The sequence below is a fragment of the Protomyctophum bolini genome (assembly GCF_963924005.1).
Source record: "Protomyctophum bolini genome assembly, chromosome: 22".
Lineage (NCBI taxonomy): Eukaryota > Metazoa > Chordata > Actinopteri > Myctophiformes > Myctophidae > Protomyctophum > Protomyctophum bolini.
This window is the reverse complement of record NC_137883.1, coordinates 15,922,304-15,949,774: the sequence shown is the minus strand read 5'-3', so window position 1 is coordinate 15,949,774 and position 27,471 is coordinate 15,922,304. Positions and strand designations below refer to the sequence as shown.

Below are 27,471 nucleotides of genomic sequence, written 5' to 3'. Positions count from 1 at the left end.
AGTTTAAATTCGTGTAGTGTGTTTATGCCTTTACAATGTGTAAGACCCCCTCTAAAATGACATGCTGCCTATCAAAGGGCTATTCTCTCAATACATTCTGTTTCATATAAACTTTCACTGGCATATCTTTCACAATAACCATTCCACATCAATGTGTTTTGGACAACTTCTCAAAACATTATTTTAGTTCCCCTCATGCCACTGGAAGTATATTTATTTATCTATTTTCGAGTTGATACGTACCGTTTCTAAAAAAGAAGCACTTTGGTGCTAGGACCCTTAGTTTTGAGCCATACTAGTATGAATATTTTTTCTTCTGAACTGAACCCAGGGAATCACTAACTTCTAACTGACAACGTGTCCACAAAGAAGACTACTAAAATGGATTGTCTATTCATCGTACTATAATACAACAATATATGAATAAAGTTGAGATATATTACACTCGTGACTCATCTGCACGTGACCTCTGATATTTTGACACTTGTGCTCTCCCAATAGATTCCTTGGTGTCTCCATAGACATCACTGACCTGCTCTCCTTTGAGGATCTGTGAGACAGTGATGTTATTATTTTGGTCCAGACTGTAGATGATGACTCGTCCTGTGTGGTTGTAGCGCGGCGCCCCCGTGATGTACAGCACGCCGTCAGGAGTGGAGGCAGACTGCACGTCATAGCCTGCAGAGAAATGCAGCACGTTAGTGGAGGCAGACTGCACGTCATAGCCTGCAGAGAAATGCAGCACGTTAGTGGAGGCAGACTGCACGTCATAGCCTGCAGAGAAACGCAGCACGTTCGTTCGCATGCAGTCAGGCAGAGGTCACACGAAATGTTGTAAACATGTGTATGCGTATTGCGTACATGCACGGTGCGCAACAATGGCGTAAAGTGACTGAATACATTAACTTACGGTAAGCACGGTACTTACAATTTTGAGGTATTGGTACTTTACTTACAAGCTCATAATGCAACACACTGTGAGCTTGTAGATTTTTTGATATTATATACATTTGAAACTTGGGAAATAGAACATTCTGCTTGTAGCGGAGTGAGAATGTTCTATTTCTATTTCTAAGTTTTCAAATGTACTGTATAAAATATGAAAATGTGTCGCATTGTGAGCTTGTAGATTGTAGCTCTTTTCAAATGACGAAAATGTATGGCTGAAGTGGTTAATACAATGTTTGTCTCAGAGATGTATTGCAGTATTGATAATTTTACTTCATTAAAACATTTGAGTACTTTTTCCACCACAGGCAGAGGTCACACAAAATGTTGTAAACATGTGTATGGACACACACACACACACACACACACACACACACACACACACACACACACACACACACACACACACACACACACACACGTGCAGTCACACACAAATGATTGTGTGTGGGAAGGCACATTTTGGTTCTATTAGTGGGTTATTTTTACAGGCTTTGCAACCGTTTAAATCCCATTGCTTGGAGGAAACTATAAAACACTACTGACTGTGGAGGAACACACACAACGCACGGCACACCACCATCTCGTCAAAGGCTGCAGTGTCTAACAGTAGACAGTCTATGAAATGAAGCCTTTGAACTGTCTACAGCCAAATACATCAGATGTGATGGAAAGTGGCTAACATAGATGTACTGTAGGACTACAGAGAGAGAGACAGACAGAGAAACAGAGAGACAGAGAGAGAGGGAGGGAGGGGGGGGGGAGAGACTTCTGTAAAATTTCTAGTGTATACCAGGCTAACCATTCCTATATGAATGTATAACTATTTCTACCAGAAAATTGGCGTTGCCTTCCGGAGCAGTCCGGTGTGGTTGATAGGGGCAATAAACTAAAGACAATACATATATATATGGCAGAAATGGTAGGGAGAAATGTCAATAGCACTCAATAGTGCGGTGCAACGCTAACATGCATTATGGACCTGGTAGCTAGTACTGACGTGTGATATTTACAGTTGTAATGGGAAAAAACATAGCAATGGAAAGTGGGAGCAGTGATAACGGTTACAATGCGCCACTTCTGCTACTTCTCACTTGTAAGATAAGATGTTCTCTCATGTCAATAGAGCTCCTTTTAGAGAGAGGGAAGGGGGAGGGAGGGGAGAGGGGGAGAGAGAGAGGCTGAGAGGGAGGTAGATAGAGGGAGAGAGAGAGAGAGGGAGGTAGAGACTAGAGAGAGGAAGAGAGAGAGAGAGGAAGGTAGAGAGGGAGAGGGAGAGAGAGGGAGGTAGAGACTAGAGCGAGGTAGAGAGAGGAAGAGAGAGAGAGAGAGAGAGAGGGAGAGAGAGGGAAACACATTAACTCACCAAGGTATCCAGCCAGTGCTTCGTATCCTTCCTCAGTATGCGGGTCATAGAATGTTGTCTTGTCAGGAACCAGAGTTCCTCCAGCAGTATACATAACCACTGTCCCATTCCAGTCATATGCACCTACTGCCCCCAACATCACTCCTTCCTATAGGACACAACACACACATGATACACTCATACTCAGTGCTCCGTTAACTCTGAGAGCTAAAGACAATGGACCCTATTGGTTTCATTTGGGTCCATCGGAAATGCTGTGATGATGTAAGGCTAAAAATCCAAAAATTCAGTAGAATATAACTATCACAACTGTGGTGGTTGTAGTTGGTCTTCTACCTGCTCAATGGTCAAATTGCAACTTATTGTCTCACTCATAGCTCAACAGAAGACATTTTGGTGCCTGCGTGGGGGACAGGGTTTCATATTCCGTGTAGGACTTGAAAGCTATGAATTGCAGCCTATCTGAGTGTCCTTGGTCAATGGTATACAGTACGGTTGCATTTGAAACAGTACTGTATACCAAGAACACAAAGATAGGATCAGACTTGATATGCCCCCTAGTGGCATAACTTGCTAAGAAAGAATATCAAAAGCATCTGGACAAATGACAGAATGTCAATTGTGCGGGACAGCTGAAAGACGATAATGTAAAACCATCTTCCTGTGTCTGGTTTATGAATAAAGATTTTGAGCAGGAAGGGGAAGGGGAGGGTTCATGTAGGAAGTGGTATGGATTGTCTATCACAATGAAGCAAGAAAGTATTCCTTTCCCTTGATTGTGTTCCAGGGGTTCAAAAGGCCCCGAATTAGCTGGACAGCACAGCCTGGTTCGGTTTGGATTGTGTCACGCCCCCAAAATAGTAGATCTACAAGCCCAAGATCTGAGACGTAATTGTGACCTTACAGGCTGGCTATTTTTGGCACATGACCCTAATGGACAAGGAAGCATAAGGTCACAGTCACACATGTGCTTCATATGTGCCGTGTAGCATCAATTTCCCATGTTGTCTTGTGGGGCTGTGCATGAGCACTCAGCAGTGCCGGCAGGACTGTCGGTTTTCTGGTGTGTGGTTAGTTTGACTTAAGTTGGAGTGTCGATTCACTCAATGACAGAAAAATACAAGCATAACGGCTGCCAAAGTGGGGTCAATCACGGCGGTTCGTTCCTATTGGTTGATGCCTGGTCAAAGTTCACCCATGTTGAACTCAAGCTTCACACCCATTGGACTTCCCACACTTCAAAGCCGTCAATGTGCCGCAATCAGAATGTACCCCCTTGCTCCCACAGAATTGAAGTTATTGGGGAAGTTAACACTGCTGACGCGTATGTGTGACCGAGTTTCATAGTCCTTACACTGGTTTAACAAAGCGTATTACTTACACACACGCCAACGGCGGAACAAACCATGCAATACAGCGACCTGCTCAGCACCAGTTATCAGTGTCTTGCTCAAGGAGACTTGAACACAAAGCCAATAGGAGCCAAGGAATGAACCGAGAACACTCCGATACTAAAGGACCACCGAAAACTACATCATGACGTCACGCCGCGGTGGTATAACCGCTCACACAACACATGTCTCTGTTTATACTAACACCTGGTCACCTCTGCACCGAAAACTGGACTATGAATAGGCCTTAAGACAGCCGCTCTACCTCCTGAGCTACTGCCACCCAATAGTCACGTTACTGAGACTTTAGTCTTGTGTTGCTGAATGGTCTGTGATCTCCGCCTACCGATACATCTTGACAATTCTAAATGTAAGGTACCAACAACAGACAACAGTGCCAACTTATGGCCACTGCAAACAAAGCCTGTCACTGCCCCAATATGAAGGACCACACTAAAGACAACGGATTGGTTCTGCAATGCAGTTTTATTTCCAACTCTGTAATTGTTTCCACCTAGTTTTAGCAACGGGACCTGTGAGATTGTCCTCAGCCTCAAGGGGAGCGAAACATTTAAAGATGGACTTGTGAGTGTACTGTGACTGTTTACATGCAGGGGAGGAGGTAGTGAGGGGGGTGACAAAATGAGTCAAGAGCAGGATGAGCGTGATGTGTTAGTGCAGTGACGCCATAAAGGAGACTGTTTGTTCTTTCAGAGACACAGGAAATACCTGATGAGTGAATTCTAGGGAAAAAGAAAACAAGTTGTTTTTTTCTGTATTGTGAACACTGAACACCCACCGCATGCTCACACACACACACACACACACGCACTGTCACAAGTCTGACGGAGTGTGAAGAGGAAGGAAAGAGAGGCTGTTTGAATATGCCGAACATTCTTCAGAGTATTGGTGAAACAGAAATCAGAGGGGTGACGATCAAACAGATTGGTTCATTGCTTGAGTACCTAATATGCACACACATGCAAATACATACATACAACAACATTAAAAAAAAAAAATATATATATATAGTCCCTCTTAAGCCCTGTTTAGACCGAAGATTTGCAATGAGACAAAACCATATTGAATCCGATTTATACTACTGTTATATTATGGTGTTGCGCGCAAATAATTTCTGCTAAACTCCTGCACGACACATGACAGTAGTATGATGGAGCAAATGTACATGTAAACATTACAACGTTGGGTTGGGCAGTGGTCTGAATGACCCTATAAACAGATCCCCTACAGATAAAACAAAGTCTGAAATCCTAGATCCATCACTAAAGCCCTCTTCAATGACGCGCACAGAACATAATAGGAACTGTGACGGTGTGACCATCTCAATGTTAGGATTAGCCGTAACTGAATGGGTAGAGCAGTCGTGGAAAAAATAGCTCACATTTTTTACATAAGTATCAGTACTGCTACTCTGTTACAAGTAAAATTCTGAATATAAAATGTACTTACAAAAGTATTGGTATCAAAATGTAATTAAAGTACTAAAAGTGAAAAGTACTCATTATGCAGAACGTCCCATTTCACATGTTTCCAAATGTATATCATTCGTTTGAAAATAACAGATCTACAAGCTTGCATGCATTGTGAGCTTGTAGATCAGCAATTTTCAAATGGCCGGAATGTATAATAGGGCTGAAGTGGTTAATGTATGTTTTGTAATAATAATCAAATTTTGTAACTAGCCTCGATACCCAGGCTTTCATTGTCGTCGGCGCAAAAAAGTAAAGCCTGGAGGAACGCATTGGCCACTCTAGAAGTGGGAGTCAACCCTTCCGGGTGGGCGTCGCTCCAAATGATGTGACATAGCGCTGCACTGGGGGGAGGGGAGGGGCCGGGGGTGACTGACAGATCGTTGAGATCCAATCAGGGCGAGCGCAAATCTCTGCCAGAAACATAACACGTTAGCTCAGGCTACAATGTAACTAGTAACTAGAAAGAAAATTGGAAATACTCCACATTGTACAGTCCTTGAGTATTATTTACTTTACACCACTGTCAGAAAGGCCGCCTGGGAAACTAAATATCCTGGGTTCGGGCCCCGGTAATCTGTCGACGTGTCCCTGGGGAAGACACTTAACCCTCCCTAACTACCCCCCTCCCCTCCCACGCTCAAGCCTGACCACTTGCTTGGGTGAAGCTGAAAACCGATTTTCCCCCATGGGATCAAATAGGCCTAATTATTTATTTTAGATCACAGATAGCAGCTCCATTGTTTTATAGCATGCTTATATTTGTTACAGAATTCTTGCTGATCAACTTTAAGTTCACTTTATTTACGGTGATTACAGAACTGCATGCCATGCCTCGGATGTAAACACAGAAATCAAATGGCTGTCATGAAGTTATGGGAAGTTGACTTACTTTAGAAGCGTGAACACTGAATCCAGCCTGAGACATTTCTAGCTCAAAGGATGAAGTGTAGTTACCAGATGTAGCTGGAAGAGGAGAGATTTATGTTACATTTGTGTTACTATTTCTGCAAGTCAACAGTGTTTGCATAATATGCACAGTGCTATGTGCAGTGCAAGAATCATAGAGCCATGGTTTTACAGCATGCTTGTGTTTTTGTTACAGCATTCCTGCTGATCAAGGAAAATAGTTTTAAGACCTGCCTTTTTGCCAGGTGCTTGAAAAGCTCCTGGACTACATTGGCTGCTAACTTTAGTAGCGACTGTAGTGGACACTTTTTCATGATTGGCTACCTGGTCTCTAGGCTGCCTCTAAACCCATAAAACACATAGTCTGAACGGCAAAAAAACAATACTCTGAATGCCGCAATGTAAAGCCGTGAGCTGAGGCAGAGGCTGAGGCACACACACTGATTATACTGTAGAATGATGTTCATCAACGAGAGCTTTCTGCACCTGGCACTGGCAGTTGTCATTCTTGTTTGAGAGTATACAGTAGATAGACAGGAAATGGGGAGAGAGAAACAGAGAGTGACACGCAGCAAAGGCCCAGACCGCTAGACCAACAGTCCGGGCCCGCACAAATCAGTTTAGAGAGAGTTGCTATACAACAGTAACTCTCTCTAAACCCGTGCAGGTCCGGAAAATCAGGAGACAGACATAGAGCAGAGTGTATGAAAATGTTTATAAGCATTAAGCATACTTTATACAATTTCTCCACCTGTCATGATTCTGCATCTTTATCAACAGTGCCAAATGATCCTGAGTGTGTGTGTGGGGGGGTTTGTGTGGTTGCATGCGTGTGTGTGTGTGTGTGTGTGTGTGTGTGTGTGTGTGCCATGGCTGTGCACGTACCTTCCAGAGCAAAGATCTTGCTCCCCAGAGCATCTACGATGGTCAACAGAGCGACCTCATCAGACACGTTGAAGAAGTGGTCTTCTAGTGGATGTGAGGAGATGGACTCAATCTCCTTGATGAACTTCTGCACCTCTGCTGAGCTCTTGTTCTGACGGTTATAATCTCCCAAAACCTGAAAACACACAATGAACCGGCTGAAACAGCATGGGAGCGATAGTGATCGAGTGAGTGAGTGAGTGAGTGAGTGCGTTATACACTCCATAATATGATAATGATTTTTTTTTGTTTCTTCTACAGTGTCTTCATCACAATTATGCTCACATTTATCTTCACTGTCCTACAGTATGAGAGTCCTTTGAGGTTATCGATGAGCTTTACAATACATTGAGAATCATGACTGAACAATGAGAGTATGAGTGTTCATGCAAAACTCACAGCGATGCCAAACCTCTCGATGTCATCGTCGTCGCAGTCTTTGATGACCCTGTTCAAGTTGTAGAAGTCGTGAGACTCTCCGTCTGTCACTGTCACCATGACCTTCTTCACTCCGGGTCTGGCACCGCGCTCCACCGTGAAGGCCTCTTTCCTGGTGGCATTCAAAGAATAAACTGTCAGCGAACTGCCACCAAACAGGTGGCTGGTGAACATTAATTCACTTTGATGCCCCAGCTACATTAATCAGATTACTCCACCATTTATGGTTAACAGCCCAGATATAAACAGTATATAATTCCACTTTATACTAGTCAAAATGTATGTAGAAAAATATATTTTTTTATAATAAAACTTTGTTGTTGAGCTCAGGTCAAAGGTCAACCCCATATACTTAGTTGAGCGGGGAGCCCCCTGCACGGTTCATGTGGCTAAATTATAGTGTCACAGTAACAGCATACAGTGTTAGGTCTACAACAGACAGATATCGGCAAGGCTCATAAATCAAACTGTAGCTTTTCAGTTTGAAAATAATGATATGTTGATCATTAGTTGAGCCACAAAGCGATTGCCAATCTGTTGTTATGAGGCTTTGTGATGTGTGATGTTGACGAGGCTGGTGTAAACACCTGGCAGTTTCGATGCCCAGGGCTGTCATGGTCTTGTATCCCGTCTGCTGCTTTATATGTTTCACCTTCTCTAGCAGAGACTCTGTATTGTCAAATTGACTCAGGTTGACGCGATGGGTGACATTTTCACCATATGACACGATGGCCACCTAGAATACATACATTTACATAAACACACAGGCATGCACGCACGCACACACGCACGCACACACACACACGCACGCACGCACGCACGCATGCACGCACAAGGACACAAATATTATAGGTGCAGTAAGGTTACATTCACAATATCATGGCATATATCTTCATGATACAATAAGCATGTTGCTCAGTACTACTCTATGGATAAAAGTAGCAGTGTCTACGCCAATTATAGCAGAGACAGCACAATAAATTCCCAAATAATTATATATCACAATTCACAACATGCTTAACTTTAATAACGGTAACCTAACCACAGGCCTAAACCTAATAATAATAATCTTTTTAACCTCCCAATGTATGAATGAATGAACCATTGTAAAGCGCTTTGAGCACTTGGAAAAGCGCTATAAAAATGCAATTCATTATATAAAAATGCAATTAATTTATTGCCCCGAAGGATATTCATCTTCACAGGTCTGTTCAACACCACAACAAAAACAACACATAGTACAGAAATACAGCACCAAGACAATACAAAAACATGAGTTCCCCATTGTGTACAGAACCATCCTATCGGCGGGGCAGTTTGTTTAATGCCGTGATGGCTGAGGGGACAAAGCTCCTACTGAAACGAACCTTTTTCCATGGTAAGGTTCTGTATCTTTGTCCTGATGGCATGAGGTTGAAAAAGCGATACAGGGGATGATCAGTGTCACATGATATTCTGAGAGTGCTAGCCGTGTGATGGCCTTATTGACTGTTCATATCAGAAAGTGTTGGTGTGGGAAGTCCGATGATCTTGGAAGCAATACGGGTAATACTGAAAAGTTTGTTTCTGTTAGGCATGGACAGTATGTTGTAGAAACATGCGGAACAGTACAACAGAACAGGTAACAAGCCTTATATCCCTGACCATCCATACACTATATCGCATAAGGCCAATACATGCTCCTTCCGACGACCTAAAATATTCCGGTTCAGGACATCAGAGTCAGGACATCTGGAGGTGCACGAGTTCTAAGAAAAGGTCGGAGACCGGCCAATCCAAAATTCGGAATGACATCAATTTGTAATTATATCACCTCTGTTTCTGGACCTCTGTTTTTTTGGATGCCGGAAGGAGTATAGCCCTTTTTAATATCTCTGAGCAGCCTTATAACCCTGACCATCTGAGCTCACTTCCCAGAATCCTCCTCAACTTTCTATCCTCAGAGACCTGGAAGGCAAGCACGCACGCACGCACGCACACATGCACACACGCACGCACACACAGACAGACACACACATGTGCGCGCGCATATTCTCCCAGACTGTGGTTGGGTCTGTTGGTACTAATATGTCCTCTATCCAGCAGGCAGAGGAGTTGAGCAGCCATGGAAGATGTGACTGGACTGTGCAGTCTGAAGACTTTCCAGTGCTCTCCTCTGGAAAACTGTACGATCAATGAGCCCATAATAAAACCTGACCGCCCTGTCACACAGCGGATAAGGCTTAACCTATAATTAAACAGCGGTTTTATTCGCCTACATTTTGAATAGGCTGTATACACTATTATAGTTCATGCTGGATTATGTCTGGTACATAATAATAATAATTATACATAATAATAATAATAATAATCATAATAAAATAATAATTAGACCTATTTGTTCCACTCACCCACCCATCCACCCACCCACCCACCCATCCATCCATCCATCCATCCATCCATCCATCCATCCATCCATGAAGCTGACCTGTGAAAGTTTAGGTCCAATATCAATGTTCTTGAGGAACTTCAGTAGGAAATCAACGATACTGGACCAGGGGTAGATGCTGTTAGATCCATCCAGGACAATGACAATGTCCATCTCCTTGTTACATTCTGGAACACAAGTACACAGTGTTCATTTAAATTAAAACCCATTTTGGGCGGGAACCCCTTTTGGTGTTAGCATAATGCTACGCTTTAGCTGTTGAAAAATAACAGATCTACAAGCTAATAGTGCACAGAGAGGCGCGCTACGAGCTTGTACTGTAGGTCTGCTATTTTTGAAAAATCGAAGAACCACTGAAATAGAAACATAGCTTTTTCAGAAAACTGTCATTTTCAAACAGACTTTTTTAGAATCTGATCTCAGGTCAAAATGGGTTAAAGGAGCTGTAAGTGATAGATTCCCATAGTAATCACTGCTTGAGTCAGGATACCAATTTTATCCAATCAGCACTCAGGAGAGAGAACTCATACAAGGCACAGGATAAACCAATGACATCGGAGGTGATGAAACAATACATTAGCATACAGAATTGGAACTGGAACCCAAGCTGAACATGTATTTTCTGTTTACTAAAGAGCCTGATCCCTATTAGGCTACTGAACAAACCCTCTACAGCAATGATTATGTCATAATATAGAGCTTGAACCCCTTTAACAATAAACTTTGAATTCACTTTCAGTACCATTAACTGTACACTGTACACTCACATTAACTGTCACATTAATCCTGAGGAAGTGATTTCATTTTAGAGTTGGCTATTCAAAAACAGCAGATAGGCCTATACAAGCTCACATCGCGCCCTTTGTGCGAACTTGTACTGTACATCTGCTATATTTGGGGGGGGGAAAAATCTTGAAAGTGTTGAATAATTTTGAATTACGAAAAGGTTTGAGAACTACTGATTTAGAAGGAATTTGTAGAATTGGCCTCAGGTCTTAATGGATTAGGTTATTTGCTGTCTGGTGTGGATGTGGCTGGCTCTGCTGGTAGTAGGCTACTGTAATGTTATTGAAATCAGCTGAGTCACAGGTTCCTTTCGAGATATATTTTAGGACTCAGTCAGTTTATTATTAGTCAGGACAGTGTTGTTGTGACACAGGAAATAACTAGAGACATGTGAGACATGACAGAAGCAGGATCAGAACTCTTGCAGTTCGTCAGTTAACTTTGCGCGGCCACCAGGCACTCCAATTAACACTAATTCAACACAGTAAACTACCGTAACATTTTAATGTACACTCCCACAGCCATTTCCCCCTGACGTGTTGCATTATGACATTCCACATTGTACTCGGTCTGTGTGGTGTGTATTTATGTGTTTGAGGAGAGAGAGAGAGAGAGAGAGAGAGAGAGAGAGAGAGACCGCAGTGGGCTATTTATTTCGGATTGACCAAGGAACTTTCCTTGGAGGAGACAGAGGACAGACCCTGTAAACTGTCTCCTAACATGGTCATACAGAGGGAGTTAGTCAGAGGCTTGTTTACATTTAAAAGAATGCTCTCCCCAGTTGAAGGAAGGATGTAAGGCTACAGCAGACTGCGCAGTATATTGAAAGGTGATTCGTGCCAGGGACCGTAGTGTCAAAAAGGTTTCAAAGTGACAACGTGGGGTTTCCGATTGTGACGTGAGAACAAAATAGGTCGCTGTGTGAACATTGCCAACAGAATTACGCTGCAATGTTTTGTGTCATGTTGCGTCATCTTGTGTGGTATTGTGTTTAGAACCTGACCGTTTGTTGAGGTGAACAGTTAAAGAAAATATCTGATCGCACTGCGAAGCGTCGTGAGCTTGTCGATCGGTTATATTACATTTTGAATAGGGCTTAAGGTTATTTGTGTTTATTTGTATTAATTGTTTGCTTAGTTAAATCTTCTCAAATATAAACTTTAATCAGTAAGCCTTTAATTGTTTGGCAAATCTTTGCAATTTCTGACAAAGCACCATTCAAATCAAAAGTCAATACATAAGTAGCACTTTCCAAAATGGGGATCGGTGTTGGGTGCCAATTGTGACATGTTACCTTGTACAGTCGGTGCAAAGGAGTTGAGGACCTGAAAAGAGGAGCTGACATTGGCACACACTCCTGAGATGTATTGCTGTTGACCACACATGTACCCGTACTGAGGACCACAGGCCTGTAGGGACAGGAAAAAACACACACACACACACACACACACACGCGCACGCACGCACGCACGCACGCACGCACGCACGCGCACACACACACACACACACACACACACACACACACACACACACACACACACACACACACAGATACAGTGTTACTAAGCACATGTAGAAACTAAGAATTGCTCGTTTTCAACCAGTATTAAATATGAAGTCATGGGTGAGAGGTGGTTCAGAAACCAAGGGGAAAGGATGACACGGCATCTATTATAAAAAGACATGACCAACCCTTCCAGACGAGTCCAAGAACAGGAGAGAATAAAGTCTGAGTCATACGTAGTTGGGTGTGGTTGTCACGTACCGAAACTATCAGATCTACAAGCTCTGTGACGTTGTAGATCTGCTCACCGGAAGACAGACAGACTGACTGGTCGATTGACTTGTACTTTGTTGCACATCATAGAATATAGCAGAACTACAAGCTCGTATAGACCTGCAGTGTAAACGAGTCCTCACGTTCAGTAATGTCTTCATCAACAGTATCAGTTTGTAAATCATAAAACCTAATGGTCCATACCACATCATACTATATATGTATTATGGCACATTCCTGTGACGTGAACTCTCACTGAGGCAACACGGGTCATGTTTGAATGTCACAGTTTGTTTGCCAGAAATATACAACGTTCTCTTACATATGACTGTAAGGTTTAATTGTTAGTAGAATATAGGAAGCTTTGGTCTTTCCTTACCAGGAATCCTCCTTGGGGGTTGGTCACCAGCGTAGTTCCCATGGTCATGTTCTCTTTGACTTCAACTAAGTTAGGGATTGTTGTGTTTTCTAAAGGGAAATATGGATGGATAAACAGTGAGACTAAAGTCAAGCTGGTCAGACTTTTCTCTATGTTCCCATAGGAAGTGGGACTCTTTCCAAGATGACGGAAGCAATTGGCCCAGAAACAGACGGGTACAGCATTATGATGACTCAGACATATTGGTCGGATCGGCAGTGTGAGGCAGTAAGTGTGAGAGCCCGAACCTCTAGTATTTTAAATATGTATACGCTTATGAGTTAAATTACCACTGAGGATTTTACGTGTATATTCAAATACATATTTGTTCTCATTGCTGTCCACATGGAGAAGAGAAGCAGCAGCATGTTGCAAGAGAACAGAAGGCAGCTTTGTCACCAATTAACTGTAGAACCAGATAACGATCAGAACTAATCAACTTTTTCATACTGTCTATGCCTGCAGGTTATGAAAAAAATCTCTCTCTCTCACACACGCACATGCACTCATGCACTGTCACACACACACACACACACACACACACACACACACACACACACACACACACACACACACACACGCACGCACGCACGCACGCACGCACACACACAACCTTCTGCATGAAAGGCATATGCTCTAAAACCCACTGGTTCCCAACCCAAAAGTTAAAGAATTTTAGGCATTTGAAAACTAAACAATTAAGAAGTACTGCTCTACCACTCAAAAACTATAGGGTGTCATGTACAACAACTCATTATGTAATCCAATGAACAAATTCCAAATAAACTATAGAATTAAAATCTTCAAAAAGTTATTAACTCATTCACGCATTAATAATTTCAATCCAAGAACATATATCGGAAATGCGCACCGGGAGCGCACTCGCCTATTAGTTTGTATTGGCAGTGCACTCAGTGTGCCGTTATGCGAACGCACCCATAGTGAAAAAAAACAATTGCACTATGTGCATATCATATCCCTGTTGTATAGGCTATATCTGAATCATGCCTATGGGGAATTAATTTGTTCTGGACACGTAGCTTAATCGTATCGGATCACCAGCTGAGTTTGACAGGCAGGTCTCTCGCACGCGGACAGATCTTCAAGTAGTTATATAATTATAAACGGAACAGACAGAACCAGGTCGGGGAAGCACCACATAGAAACGTATCAACTTGCCAACTTATTTTGGCACGATTGCTTCACTCCTTGCTGAACGTCAGAACGTTAATACGTTGACTGATGTTTTAAGTTACTTTCATGATAATGAGAAAGAAGTTAATTTGTACAGTTCATCCACACGACCAAATGCTATATTAAAACTCGGCCAACATGGACACAGGACAGATTTAATCCACCCCGGAGCAGTTTTGGCTTTTTCTTCCTTCTTTTTTTTCTTGAGGGATTAATCCGTTTTTGGACGTCGGAAAAGCTAGATTTCATCCGATCCAACTATAGCTGTTTCCTCATCAAGGTAAGAGTTATTAGGCTATTATGTGATCAATATACATTATTATAAATTAATACCATGACGCAAATGGAGGCAGATAGGTGCTCATGCAGCAAAGGCAATAGTCTATTTAAATCATTAGACCTACGTGAAACTTTAATTGGCTGAGTCTCTGTCAACTTGCTGATCAGCGACCTAATAATTCAGCTCTGAATGCAACTACATAGCCTACAAAATAACATACTTTTTTCTTCTTTTATGTATGTGTGTGTTGACAAATGCTGGGCACATACATATTTATTTGAGGTTTTGGGACTATTAATTGATTCAGAATGAAGACTAAAGCCTTCTAAAGGCTTGATCACTGGTACACCACCCTCCTGAGCTGTCTTGGATCTGAGCGGACTTTACGACCAACGTCCGCCAACGTCACGGCCACGTTCACAAATTCCACACGTAACGTGGCAATGCTCGTAAATGTCCGTACGCTCAGGATATGAGCTTAAACGGTGTTGTGAATCTGGCCCAGAGTGAGTAGACAGAAATTCTGCCATCTCATAATGAGTATTATAGTGAGCACCAAATATACGAAGATAAGGTTGAAAATGGGTGAAGAAGTCGCACTTTAAGTAAAAAAAATTGCATATTTCTTCCACCACTGAACTATATCTTGTTCATTCCTTGGTATGCAGACACTGCTGTCTGCAAATTAAGGCAAACACAAACAGAGTGCCTGAAGCGTGGTGACCTGGGCCCGCATTGTGTTTATCTGGGTATTTGGAATATAATTATGAAAGGATGAGACATTAAAACCTTGTTTATTTATCGTCTTCCTGTACTGATGGGCTTCACTTCCTCTCATTAAAAAAACCCACTCAGAATTACTCAAAATGAATGTTGACACACACACACACACACACACACACACACACACACACACACACACACACACGCACACGCACACGCACACGCACACACACACACACACACACACACACACACACACACACACACACACACACACACACACACACACAGTGTTCTTACTTGGCAGCTCCAGTTTGATGCAAGTGTTATCGCCCCGCCCCACAGGGCACTTGTATACGTCTCCTGTCCGCTTGGCGGGCTGGCCTGATAGCGGTGAACCAATGAGAACCCTGGGAAAACCAGCACATGGGACTAGTTAGTGGTCCACCACACGACCAACCACAGAGCAACACAATGGTTTCACAATGATGCCAATAAATATCATTAAAATGTTATTGCACAAAAGTGGGGTTCATTGCTGAAGAACATATCTGGCGTTGCCAGACGATTGGAGGTCTCCGCCTATACCAATACGTCTGGGGACTTCTACAATTCACGGCAACCATATTTTCAAAAAACATAAAATCACTTAAATCACTCTGCTCATTTCATGACTTATGACAATTTATTTTAATTTGTTCTTTTCTATGTAAGCATTCAAACAAGTACTTTTATTTTAAATGTAGTGAAAACCAAGACATTTTAGTGTTTTAGAGACATTTGTCGGGACTCTGTTGAAATTGGGACAATCTCAGCCAAACCGGGATGTCTGGTCACAGTTTTCTAAATGCAAGGACGTTGATAGAACAGCGGCGAGAAGGGCTGCAAAAGGCCTACGCCCACTGCATTGGGAACCACAGTACCAAACCAATCATGTCACCACCAAAATAGGGTGGCCAGAGGACTTTTGGTTTGGTCCCCCCCACTTTTTCAAGGATTACGGTAATTTGAATTATTATTACGTTCACGGCCACCGGGCCACATATATTAAGGTCATTACAGTAACCAATAACCACCTGGATATATATTCGATCTGAATTTCGTGTCCGAATATGTTGCAAATGGTTGAGCATTTACATCTGTGAGTGAAAACACCATTTTTAACTGTCATCAGGGAATTTTTAACTGATAAAAGAAGGTTAGCCAATGGAATACAACCACAAAGGACTACTATCTGTACCAAGTAGACCTATGAGACCTACAGTATACTGCACATGTAAACAGAGCCGCTCAGTGCTACCTTCTAACACATTTTAAATCTGAGGCTGTTTTGTATACGATGTAATACTTTTCGTGCCATACACTAGCACTTTAATGCCAATCTTGTGTATGTCCAGGCAACGGTCTTTATATTAGGCCTCCTCTAGCTGTGTCATAGTTACATGTTAGGCAACCTCCATCTTGGACCGGGCAAAAAAAACGAAACAAAGTTGCATATCGATGATCCGCGCTCCAGAGAGTCCTGTAATGGCCTCAATCTTTTTTGTTTCCAGGAAGCTTTATACCCTGTATATATAACGACACAATGTGAAACAGCTCCATTTATACAATGCGGTATCCCCTCTAACTATATATACTTTCCCCATTTTCAACGTGTTTTATTATGTAATACTTGCTTTGCCAATGTAAACGTATGTTTTCTCGTGACAACAAAGTTCAATTGAATTGAATTGAATTGAATTGAATTGAATTGAATTGAATTGAATTGAATTGAATTGAATTGAATTGAATTGAATTGAATTGAATTGAATTGAATTGAATTGAATTGAATTGAATTGAATTGAATTGAATTGAATCCTTTATGTTCCCCCATCTCTGTCTCCGTTAGTCCTTTATGTTCCCCCATCTCTCTCCCCGTTTCCTGTCCACTTTGTCAAGCTATACTGTGATCTATCAATATAGGCAAAAAGACCCCCAAAAAATCTTTAAAGGAAAAAAAGAAGACATAATGGGATAATCTCATTTACTCAGTAACTCAATCATACAGCATGCCATACTCTACCCCTGACGAACATATGGCTAATGTATTTATACTTTATTGCACGACAACATCAACACTCAACAAACATGAACGTGTATTCTGATATTTTGTCGTACAACGGTGTCGCAAAAAAGCAATAATAGCCGATCTACGAGCTTACAACACATTACATTGTGACACGCAGTGAGGTGGTAGACTGGCTATTTTTGCTATTTTGTGAAATTTTAGATTTTTTTGAAAAAAAAAAAAAAAGTGGTTATTCTATTTTAATTGGTTGCTTTTAATAGACAATTAAATGGATAAATTTCATTAAACCTATACAGTACGTGCATGTCTATGCATTTTTATGTTTGAGTCAGTCGGTCAGAAGACTGATGCCAAACTTAGGTGGTCATCTGCCGTTCTGTAAACACTCAGGATCATTAACATTCCTCCAATCTAATGGGCCGTGGTCATCTGAACAGGGTGGAACAAAACACTCTTAGCTTACGATCTTGACAACTCAATGAAAAACCTATATGTTATTGACTCATGTGGGATAGTTAATAAACAAAAAATGGGCTTTATGAGCAACTATTACAGTTATTACAGTAAATCAATCATGGTTAACAGCTAAAGATTTCTACACTTGACTAATCCATCAATTGCCAGGCAGGTTTGAGCTTGCAACATGTCTACTCTACTTGGTTAAAAATGCATATAGCACACTATACACAGTAAAAACCACAGTGCAAATTTTCCAAACTTAAATGAGAAAAATAAAAAATAAAAAACAAAAAGACAGACATCAGGGCAGCTCTTAAGGAGAAGGGGGAGGAAGGCAATTTTTATACTTTGGCTATTCAAAAATAGCAGATATACAAGCTTACACATCTGCTATTTAAAAAAAGATCTTGAAATTGTTCTTGAAAGTGATGTCTGGGGGTCCCTGGCACAAACCATTTCCAGGTGGGGGTCCGTGGCCAAATACATATATCAATGTGGTGGTCCTTGGCACGAAATCGTTCTGCTCTGCTCTATAGCAATGATTGTTATCAACAAACCTTTTCTTTTACAGAACAATATCACTTACAGAAACTAACGATATAGCTATTTAGTGCTGCAGCAAGTCAATCTTCACTACATATGGAGCATTTGTGTAGCACTTTCTTTTCATCTACAGCGTATCCAACTATGACAAGATGTTTCACTGCTGAACACCGTTTATCAATCTAGCTTTCGACGCCATGCAGTTCCACTTGAGAGGGGCCAGCGTCTGAAGTAGACATCTGCGACAGATCAGTCACCTCATGTTAAAGTCAACCTGGGCATCACTGCACTGCACTGATAGCGATCTGTGCTTCCTTTCATATCTAATGTCTGCACACAGTCATGCAGAGCTACTCCAAAAACCGTAACATCCAAACATGCATTCTGGGAATGAAGGCACGTTCCAACTCCTCCATTGCAACACAGAGGTAATCACTATCCAAAACATTTCCCCACTGCCCTCTCTACACTGATGTCTCTTGATGACCTTATTTTGTTCTCTTTCTTTCTCTGCATCTCTGCCAAATTCCCTCTTGTTTCTCATTCTACTCCCTATTCTGTGTCTCTGCTAAAGCTGACTCAGCAGTGGACCTTACTGTGTAACCCCTTTTAGTCATCTTTTTGGCAACACCCCCGCAGCTCCGTTCTCTGTTAGAACTGTGACTCAAAACTAAAATTGCTCCAAAACAAATGATGCAGGAACCTACAGTAGTGTCGTTTGCCGAGTATCTTGGAACGTAACAATAGCGCCGTCAGAAACGGTATATATTAACTATCACATACATGAATGAATACATTTCCGGTGTCTGTCGGGGGCAGACGGAGGCAGATTCAATCAATTAAAACAATGAGTGAGTTAGAGAAGTTGTCAAAAAGACACAAATAAATTTGTTACACAGTAATCTCTATTGAGGCGTTCTGAATCAGTTCAATGAGACCTCTTGTCTCTTAGAAATTTCCCCTGAACTAAAAGTGACTGCTGCTTTCTGGGCCGGGACTCAATGAGGTTGGAATGTTTCATCACAGTTGGCTCCACACATCAGCACTGACTTAATTACTGTAACTGTTCTCATATGAGCTTAATAAGACCATTACTGCATACAACATTCTGGGAACGCATCACCTATGGTGTCACAACAGGGTGGGGGAGAGGCGGTTTAAGAGCGAGATGGATGGATGGATGGAGGGAGGGATGGATGGATGGATGGATGGATGGATGGATGGATGGATGGATGGAGGGAGGGATGGATGGATGGATGGATGGATGGAGGGAGGGATGGAGTCATAGCAGGAAAGAGAGAAAATAAAGAGTGAGAGGGCGTGTGGATTTATGTAACTTCCTCTTAACCACGAGCTTAATTACATTTAACAAGGTTTTAAACGTCTGCTCTCTGCCTATTAATTAAGAGCCTGTGGATTGGTTGACATTTACATATTGTTTGACGCCATGAAGCTTGATTTATGCTCCAGTGACAAAGTGTCGTGTGACCCGTGACACGACACTTTGTCACCGCAGTATAAATCTAGTTTAATTCAGTCATAACATAACTAACTAAAATGAAAACGCTGACAATTTGCACTAAGATATCATTACGATATGATATGATATGATATATGATATCCTATAGCCAGGATGTGCTAATAGTAAATAAACTACCGGTAAGTACGAGTAGTCTTTTCTGATAATAACAGAAGACAGAAAGTGAAGGACAGTATTAAAAAACAGACGGGCAGTGGCTCAGGGGTAGAGTGTCCTTGAGCAAGACTCTGAACCCTGAAACTGAAGTTTACCTTAATGTGCCAACATGCCAAGTGACTAGTATGTAAAAGATTAAATATAGGCTTAATGACACTCACCATTTCCCCTCATTGTTCTCAAACTGCTGCACGGAGTATCCAAACATGTCCTCCAACGGACCGCTGAATGACAGACCATTCTTCTGATCCACGTTGAAGGAAAAGACACATGACAGCAGAACTGAAAAGAGACAGAGGAAATGTTATTTCTTCACTTTCATCATCAAATTTGCCAAATATAGTATCGAGAACGTGCACACCCTATAGGGCGCCAGAAAAGAATGTGGCATCCATTGAGTTCACTGGAGACCTGTTGCTCGGTTGCTCAAGCTACAGTATATACTGATTAATACTGGTTAAATATTAACCACATAAGACGAGACCTATTTTGTGAACTGCAAGCTCATGCAGTGTGCTTGTTTTATTTTAAAATATTTATATATTTGACAAATTTCACCTTTAATGGCATGCCCAAAATATGGATGCCACATTAAAAGTGGTTAGTATACCAGTAACACCTAAGGGCGAGAAGCGACCTCGCCCTAAAGGGCAAGGTTGCGTGCATGCATCCGCCTCGTTGACAGCAGACTGCTGGGCGAGCGCTGGCGCTTTGGCATGGGGGGTCAGATCAACATGGTATCAATTCTGTACTGGCCATATAAGGAGCATGTCTTGAGTGTACAGGGTTTGATGGTCAGATAGTGAGGTCAGATCAAAATATGGAATGTCAGAACAGGTCAGTTCCATATATGGAGATCTACTGTAATTGTGGTAGCGGGGACATTCTCTTGAGTGTACAGGGTTTGATGAGGGCCCGGCCTTCATTTTCAGGCCTGTTGAGAACTCTAGTTTTGGACAGGTATCAGTCAAAAGAGAGACATCCAAAAGGAATGATGGATGGGGATTCGGGAAGGATCAACATATTGAATGTCAGATCAGGTTCTGACATTAAGGGTTTGAGGTCAGTTGTAGATTGCTGGCCAATATTGATGACAACATGGATCTCCATATATGGGCTTAATTGCGACAGCAGGTCACATTACTATGGGATCTCCATCCCTGATGTCACGAGACCTGGGCACCATGGGGGCATTCCTGTGGATTTTGAGTGAGTGACTGACGGGAAATGTACGATTTCATAGTAAATGCGACCTGTAGTTGCAATGGTAATAGCAAGAGATCCACACTCCAAATACACTTTTTATCTCACTGTGACTATAATGTAATTGTAGCTGTGACAAATATCATCAAGTTTGATAATCTTATTTTTTGACTATTCAGTAATGTTTAGTTATTTGGAATATAAAGACATCAAATTGTAAAACATTGTAATATAATAATATTGGTATATAATAAAAGAATAAAAAAGCAAACATTCTGGATAAATATTTACAAAAATATTTAGGGACTTTGTCACAAACAATTCCTGAATTCAGCCTCAATGATTGTGGAATAATTTATGAGGCTAGAAGAAGTGATGTCTGTGATAAAGAGGTTACGGACATGGGGGAAGAAATATGGAAATCATGTCCACACACAAATCATATATCAACACAGAGTACATTCACACACACACACACACACACACACACACACACACACACACACACACACACACACACACACACACACACACACACACACACACACACACACACACACACACACACACACACACACACACACACACACACACACACACACACACACACACACACACACACACACACACACACACACACACACACACACGACAGTGGGTAATTCTGGAGGATACCAGAGGAATTTTCATACATCGATGTGAAGGACTTGGGTCAGTCAGACATTCTGACCTGTGGAACAATGCTTGTTCTTTGCATCCTGTGCAGTCTGCCTGCCTGTGACAGACCAGTGTGTAAATCACGGACGCTCCATTTAACCATCTATGTGTCGCATTGTGTCTGCGCCACAACGAAGCCCTTTATCGCCTACTGTGCCGCGGAATGCCATGCAGAGAAATGTATTCAACTCCAAAGACTTGTGAAGGAGTGGAGAGGAGTATCAGACAGAACATTCATTCTGTAGAAGAACTGGGACCTTTAAACACAGACTGGACTCACACTGTAGCAGGCCTATGGTGTTACAGTAGATCTATAGTGTATAGAACTTGAACTGGTCTGGCCTCTTGTGCATTTCAGCATGACATGCTTGACAGAAGGATCAACGCATGCATGTGCATGTGCATGTGCATGTGCATGTGCATGTGCATGTGCATGTGCATGTGCATGTGCATGTGCATGTGCATGTGCATGTGCATGTTGCGCACAAGTGCAAGGAGTATACAAATGTATCACAGGCTAGTATGTGATGGTTCCTTGTATCGTCTTAAACATAAAAAGAGACAGTCAGGTTTAGAAATTGATGGCCCTGATTTCTCTGCACAGTCACTGACTGTACTGTACTGTACTGTACTGTACTGTACTGTACTGTACTGTACTGTACTGTACTGTACTGTACTGTACTGTACTGTACTGTACTGTACTGTACTGTACTGTACTGTACTGTACTGTACAGTACAATGATAGATAATTTATACTGTCGAGCACAAACGTGTTGCTCGCCGAAAATAGATGATCTATAAGCTCAAAATGTGTTGCATCCGCCACACGTTGTTAGCTTGAAGATTGGCTACTTTCCCCAAGTGACATCGCCGTACTGAGAAGGATAAATCATGCAGGCCGTACCCCCCTATGCCTCTCACTTTGTCCTTTCCCTGCCACCCCGCCTCCATCTCTTAAGACAGGTTCCATTTCCTCCCCCCATTAACTTGATTATGCACGCACACACACACACACACACACACACACACACACACACACACACACACACACACACACACACACACACACACATCATTTAGCTGATTCAAGTCGGCTCCAGGGCTAGCAGACCTTCTCCATTTATCACTGACAGACAGAGGTGAAGTATTGTACACAAAAACACACACACACACACACACACACACACACACACACACACACACACACACACACACACACACACACATACACACACACTGGAGCTGTATGAACGAACGTCTACCGACAAAACACAGAGCATATGCTTTTATTTCACTTGTACCTTTTATTATAGAACAATTTCATTTTCTTATATTTCCTTTCTGCTATCAACGCCTTTCGAACAGACAGAGAACTTTGTTTTAGTAGTTCTGTTTGGGCATAATCAACAAGGGTTGTGTCATTCTATTACATACATCAACGCTATATATATCTGCTGTCGGGAAGAAATCACCTAACTCTAAAATGTAGATTTTTCAGAAAATGAAAAATATAATTTCATCAGGAAATGAAGAAAATTGCTTTGAAAAAAAAAGCAATTAGTTCATCATCAAAGTTGGTGTTCATCAGAATTCCCTGGTTCATAATCAGTTGGAAACCCCTGCTCTACACCAATCTCTTTGCTGTAAATAGCCACAACACGTAGCAACGTGATGCATTGTGAACTCAGCTATTTTCGCCGAATGTTCACCCGAGAATAGGGACACTAGGGTTCAATTGGTTAAGCTACTGAGATGGGGTTCCTTCCATGGAGTAACCTGGCTGACATGCTTTGCTTTAGTTTGATGTTATCATACAATACAGTTTGCTGTGTGTTCTGTGCAACACACTGCAGTCTGCAGTCTGTTCTTGCTTGGATAATTTAATCCTTTATTTTCTCCACCATGCATAAATTTGATTAAGGTCTATTCTTGGCTTATACAGTGATGAATCAAACACAGCAAGGCGGCAACTGACATGAACTTTGGCACACACGTTTTAGTATTTACACCGATTTACACCTGGAAAGTTTTGTGTCATTTTAGTTTTTACTAAAGATAAAGCTACATTAATTTATTTTAATGTTTTCAATACTTTTTTTTCTTTATCCAGAAAATGTAGGCGTACGCTACAGGTCTAAATGGATTATTATAGCAACATAATGGGCTCCTACAGGGAGCTTGTCCCTTTATGGACTTCATGGTGTCTGTCACATACAATGTGTCAGGTTAAGAATGTCTGATCTCAGGCGTGCTCTGTTCTTTGAGTGACATAGGCACAATTCAGCCAAGATGTCAATGCTGATCTTGACTCATAGAAAGTGAAGTGTAATTTAAACTGAATGATACTGTAATGATACAGTAAACACGTACGTCTTAGTACCTTTCTGGTTTCATCCTCCGTAGCAGTTTTTGTATTGACTTGTGCTTTCGTTTGCAGCGTACCCATTCTACATACTGTGAATAACATGTTCAATCAATCAATCACATTGATCATCCGTGGGCAAAACATAAAAAGGTAATACTGCCATTTAAGGTAGAAGGTGAGTCATTTTACAGTTCAGGGGTTGGCGGGCAGCAAGTAAATATATAGTTTGAAAACATATTGTTTTCACAGTCGAAGAGTCAATGACAAATGTGCAAATTCAACCTGTCGGTCACACCAGCTCACATAACACGTCCTGCTGCCCTCTTTGCCACAGTTAGCAAAAGTAAACGACCCCATATAAGCACATGATAAGCCTGTAAGACATCAAACCTCTCATCGAAACTCAGATATGTCTGACAACACGTTGTTAAATCCACCACAGCACCTGCTGGCCTGTGAGACAGTAATCCTATAAAACTGACCCCAGGTAAGCACCTGGACGCTTCAAAGCCCAATTCAACTACTATAAAAACACACCCCAGCGAACACCCCATCATTTGTTAAACACAGCACCGGCTATAATCAGCTATAAGGCCTAACCCAAATTCTCACCTGTAGACACAAGCTAGTTATTAAGCAAATCTAAAAACTCACCCCTAACAACTTGTGGTCTGTGCTACACTTGTCAGACAGACAGAAAGTTAGTACATTATTGTAATGTGTCAGCAAACAACATAAGCGAGCTGAAGTTCATTTTACATAGCGATAAACAGATGAAATGAATGAATATGGTCTTTCAATGGCTAATTTAATATTTCTTTACCGCGTGGCTCTCTAAAAATAGCACATTTTCAATGAGCCATGAAGGTTATAATACAACAATATATAAATTAGGTTAAGCTGACGTCTGTTTGGGGCTTGTGTCCAACTCTTACAGGGACGATCGGGCCAGAAGATTGTGGACGGTCAGCACTCTGGTGATGAAATGGACGATAGCTTCTGTTGGGTTGGCATGAAAACACAGCCAGCCCACACATAATAATATACAGTATGTTAGCGTAAAAGTTTATTTATAGTAAGCAGACTATCAGCCTAAGCACAGATATGTCCTTACAGAAGGTTAGATAAGAATATGAAATAGAAGGTATGTGTAAATGTGTACAGAATATATCCACAAATGTACAGAGAAATGTTTGCTTGCTATGTGCATCTCTAACCCTAACCTCCACACTCTCATATTGTAAATGTGACAGGGAGTTATGGGGAGCATTTGAGTCTCAACAATGTGACAAGGATCCTTGAGGGGTTTACAGGGGATCCCCAGCTCAATGATTAATAGTTACAGTAGGAACCAAATGGACCCTTACAGGTCTGTAACTCCGGGAGTACACAGAATGGAGCCAAATGGACACTTGCTGGCCCGTAATATCCATTTAATTCCATTAGTACACTCTCAGAGTAAAAGGATTTTACAGTGCAGATCGGGGTCCCATAGATTGTATTGTATGGGGAGGTTGACAATCACTGCTAGAGGATAATGACCAGAGTATGACCATGACCATATCATATTCAGCAGTAGTCTTAGTGTCCCAGTAGTCAGGGGAGAGGGCCGTAGCAGCAGGAATTATATCATCAGTCTCATGGGACAGAAGTTCCTGTATTCTGGCATGGCCTCGGGTCGTAACGAGGCAAGGAGAACCCACTTAACCGTTCCCACATTTCTGTCTTTATTACCCTGGCCAGGCCAAAGGCAGAAGGAGGGTAGATAATGTTTTAGCTCCTGTCTTTTTGTTTGTCTGTCCGTCTTTTAACTTTATAAGTGGCATTGGGATAGGCTGAAACCTTGCCCACATATGGAGTCATACGTCATAGATGCCAGACGTCATAGATGTGCCCAAATGACGGAGTTCCACCCACCCTGCATGGCGAGATACCTAGTGATTTTTCCATGTTGTATCTTTATGCTCTTTCTGATTTCTCTTTTCAGCCCCTCGCCCCTCTCACGTTCGTCTTCTCCCTCTCTCTGTCTGTCTCACTGTTTATCTTCTTTATTTCTCTCCCACTCTCAGACTCATGTCCTTTGGTCCTGCTCCCCCCTCTGCCCCCCTCCCAAAACACTACATTAGTTCTCCCCCATTCCCTGGTCATGGATTCTGGGAACGGTTCTCATGGGCCTCTGAACTTCCGATACAGATTTAGGCTCAGCTGTCTTCCATTTAAAGCTGCAATCTGTAACTTTTATGTCCTGCTCGGGATTCGAACTCGGCTCTCCGGCAACATCAGAGACCACATTTATACGGCTCATTCAACAGGGAATGCTCACTTGGCCTGGGGAGGTATTGCGCTTATGAGCTCCAGGCTGTACTACTTGTCAACCAGTACAGTAGGTGTCCTACTGAGCAGGGAAGCTAATGAGACCATACAGATTAGTTAAAATATCCTTTTAGTCACAAAAAAAGGTTTGTGAAGATTGCCGCTTCAACTCTCCACTTGGCTGTGATTAATCATCATTTCAGTGCAAATTAGCCACAATTGTGTGGGTGTGTTATTCTTCACAATAAAACTTTTACATCTGTGTCTACAAGCATGTGTGCATATCATATGTAAGTGTACACGCATATACGTTTCTGTTCGCTTTGGGGGGTTGGAGAGAGATTTGTGGGTGTGTTAAAAAACACAGATGTGTCTTAATATGCAGCGAGAACGATATTTGCCAGGATGGGGCTTAATTCTCCTGGACAGTTGTGTTCTTTTGGAATGTCTGTATGCAGAGAACCAGAGAGAGAGACTTTCTTTTTTTATATAGTTTCACAAGATAGTATTACTCAAAGTGTTAATGTAACACAGCTCTGTTTACACGTTTATTTGTATTTTATTATATATGTTTTATCTTGATTGTTTTGTTCCACTTTTTCTTTGGCAATGTAAACGTATGTTTTCTCATGCCAAAAAAGCTTAATTGAATTGAATTGAATTTAATTGAGAGAGAGAGAGAGAGAGAGAGAGAGAGAGAGAGAGAGAGAGAGAGAGAGAGAGAGAGAGAGAGAGAGAGAGAGAGAGAGAGAGAGAGATAAGAGAGAGAGAGAGAGAGAGAGAGAGAGAGAGAGAGAGAGAGAGAGCATGGTGCATCATTGGGGACGACCACCTCCATCCTTCTCTTCCTGCAATGAGGTCTTCTTGCTTCCATTGGTCCATTCATCCACTGTTACGCTATCCATCTTCTACTCCACTCATCCATTCACTTCTCTGTCCATCCGTCCATCACTATCCGTCTACAACACTCCACAACTCCTTCATCCATTTATCTCTCTCTCTCCATCCCTCCCTCTTTCCTCTGCTCCAGTCTGC

At 41.9% G+C, this 27,471-nt stretch overlaps 1 protein-coding gene across 1 annotated transcript in view; it reads right to left on the bottom strand.

Moving 5' to 3' along the window:
• Window positions 1-27,471, bottom strand: part of itga1 (integrin, alpha 1) — a 62,883-nt gene that overhangs the window by 17,592 nt on the left and 17,820 nt on the right. The window contains exons 2-12 of the mRNA XM_080756261.1: window positions 20,000-20,120; window positions 15,373-15,482; window positions 12,837-12,925; window positions 11,975-12,089; window positions 9,934-10,061; window positions 8,054-8,202; window positions 7,428-7,578; window positions 6,990-7,164; window positions 6,088-6,161; window positions 2,315-2,462; window positions 533-678 (exon numbers count right to left, since the gene is read on the bottom strand). Of these exons, the coding sequence (XP_080612387.1) occupies window positions 533-678; window positions 2,315-2,462; window positions 6,088-6,161; window positions 6,990-7,164; window positions 7,428-7,578; window positions 8,054-8,202; window positions 9,934-10,061; window positions 11,975-12,089; window positions 12,837-12,925; window positions 15,373-15,482; window positions 20,000-20,120 (1,406 nt within the window). The remainder of the gene's footprint in view (window positions 1-532; window positions 679-2,314; window positions 2,463-6,087; window positions 6,162-6,989; window positions 7,165-7,427; window positions 7,579-8,053; window positions 8,203-9,933; window positions 10,062-11,974; window positions 12,090-12,836; window positions 12,926-15,372; window positions 15,483-19,999; window positions 20,121-27,471) is intronic.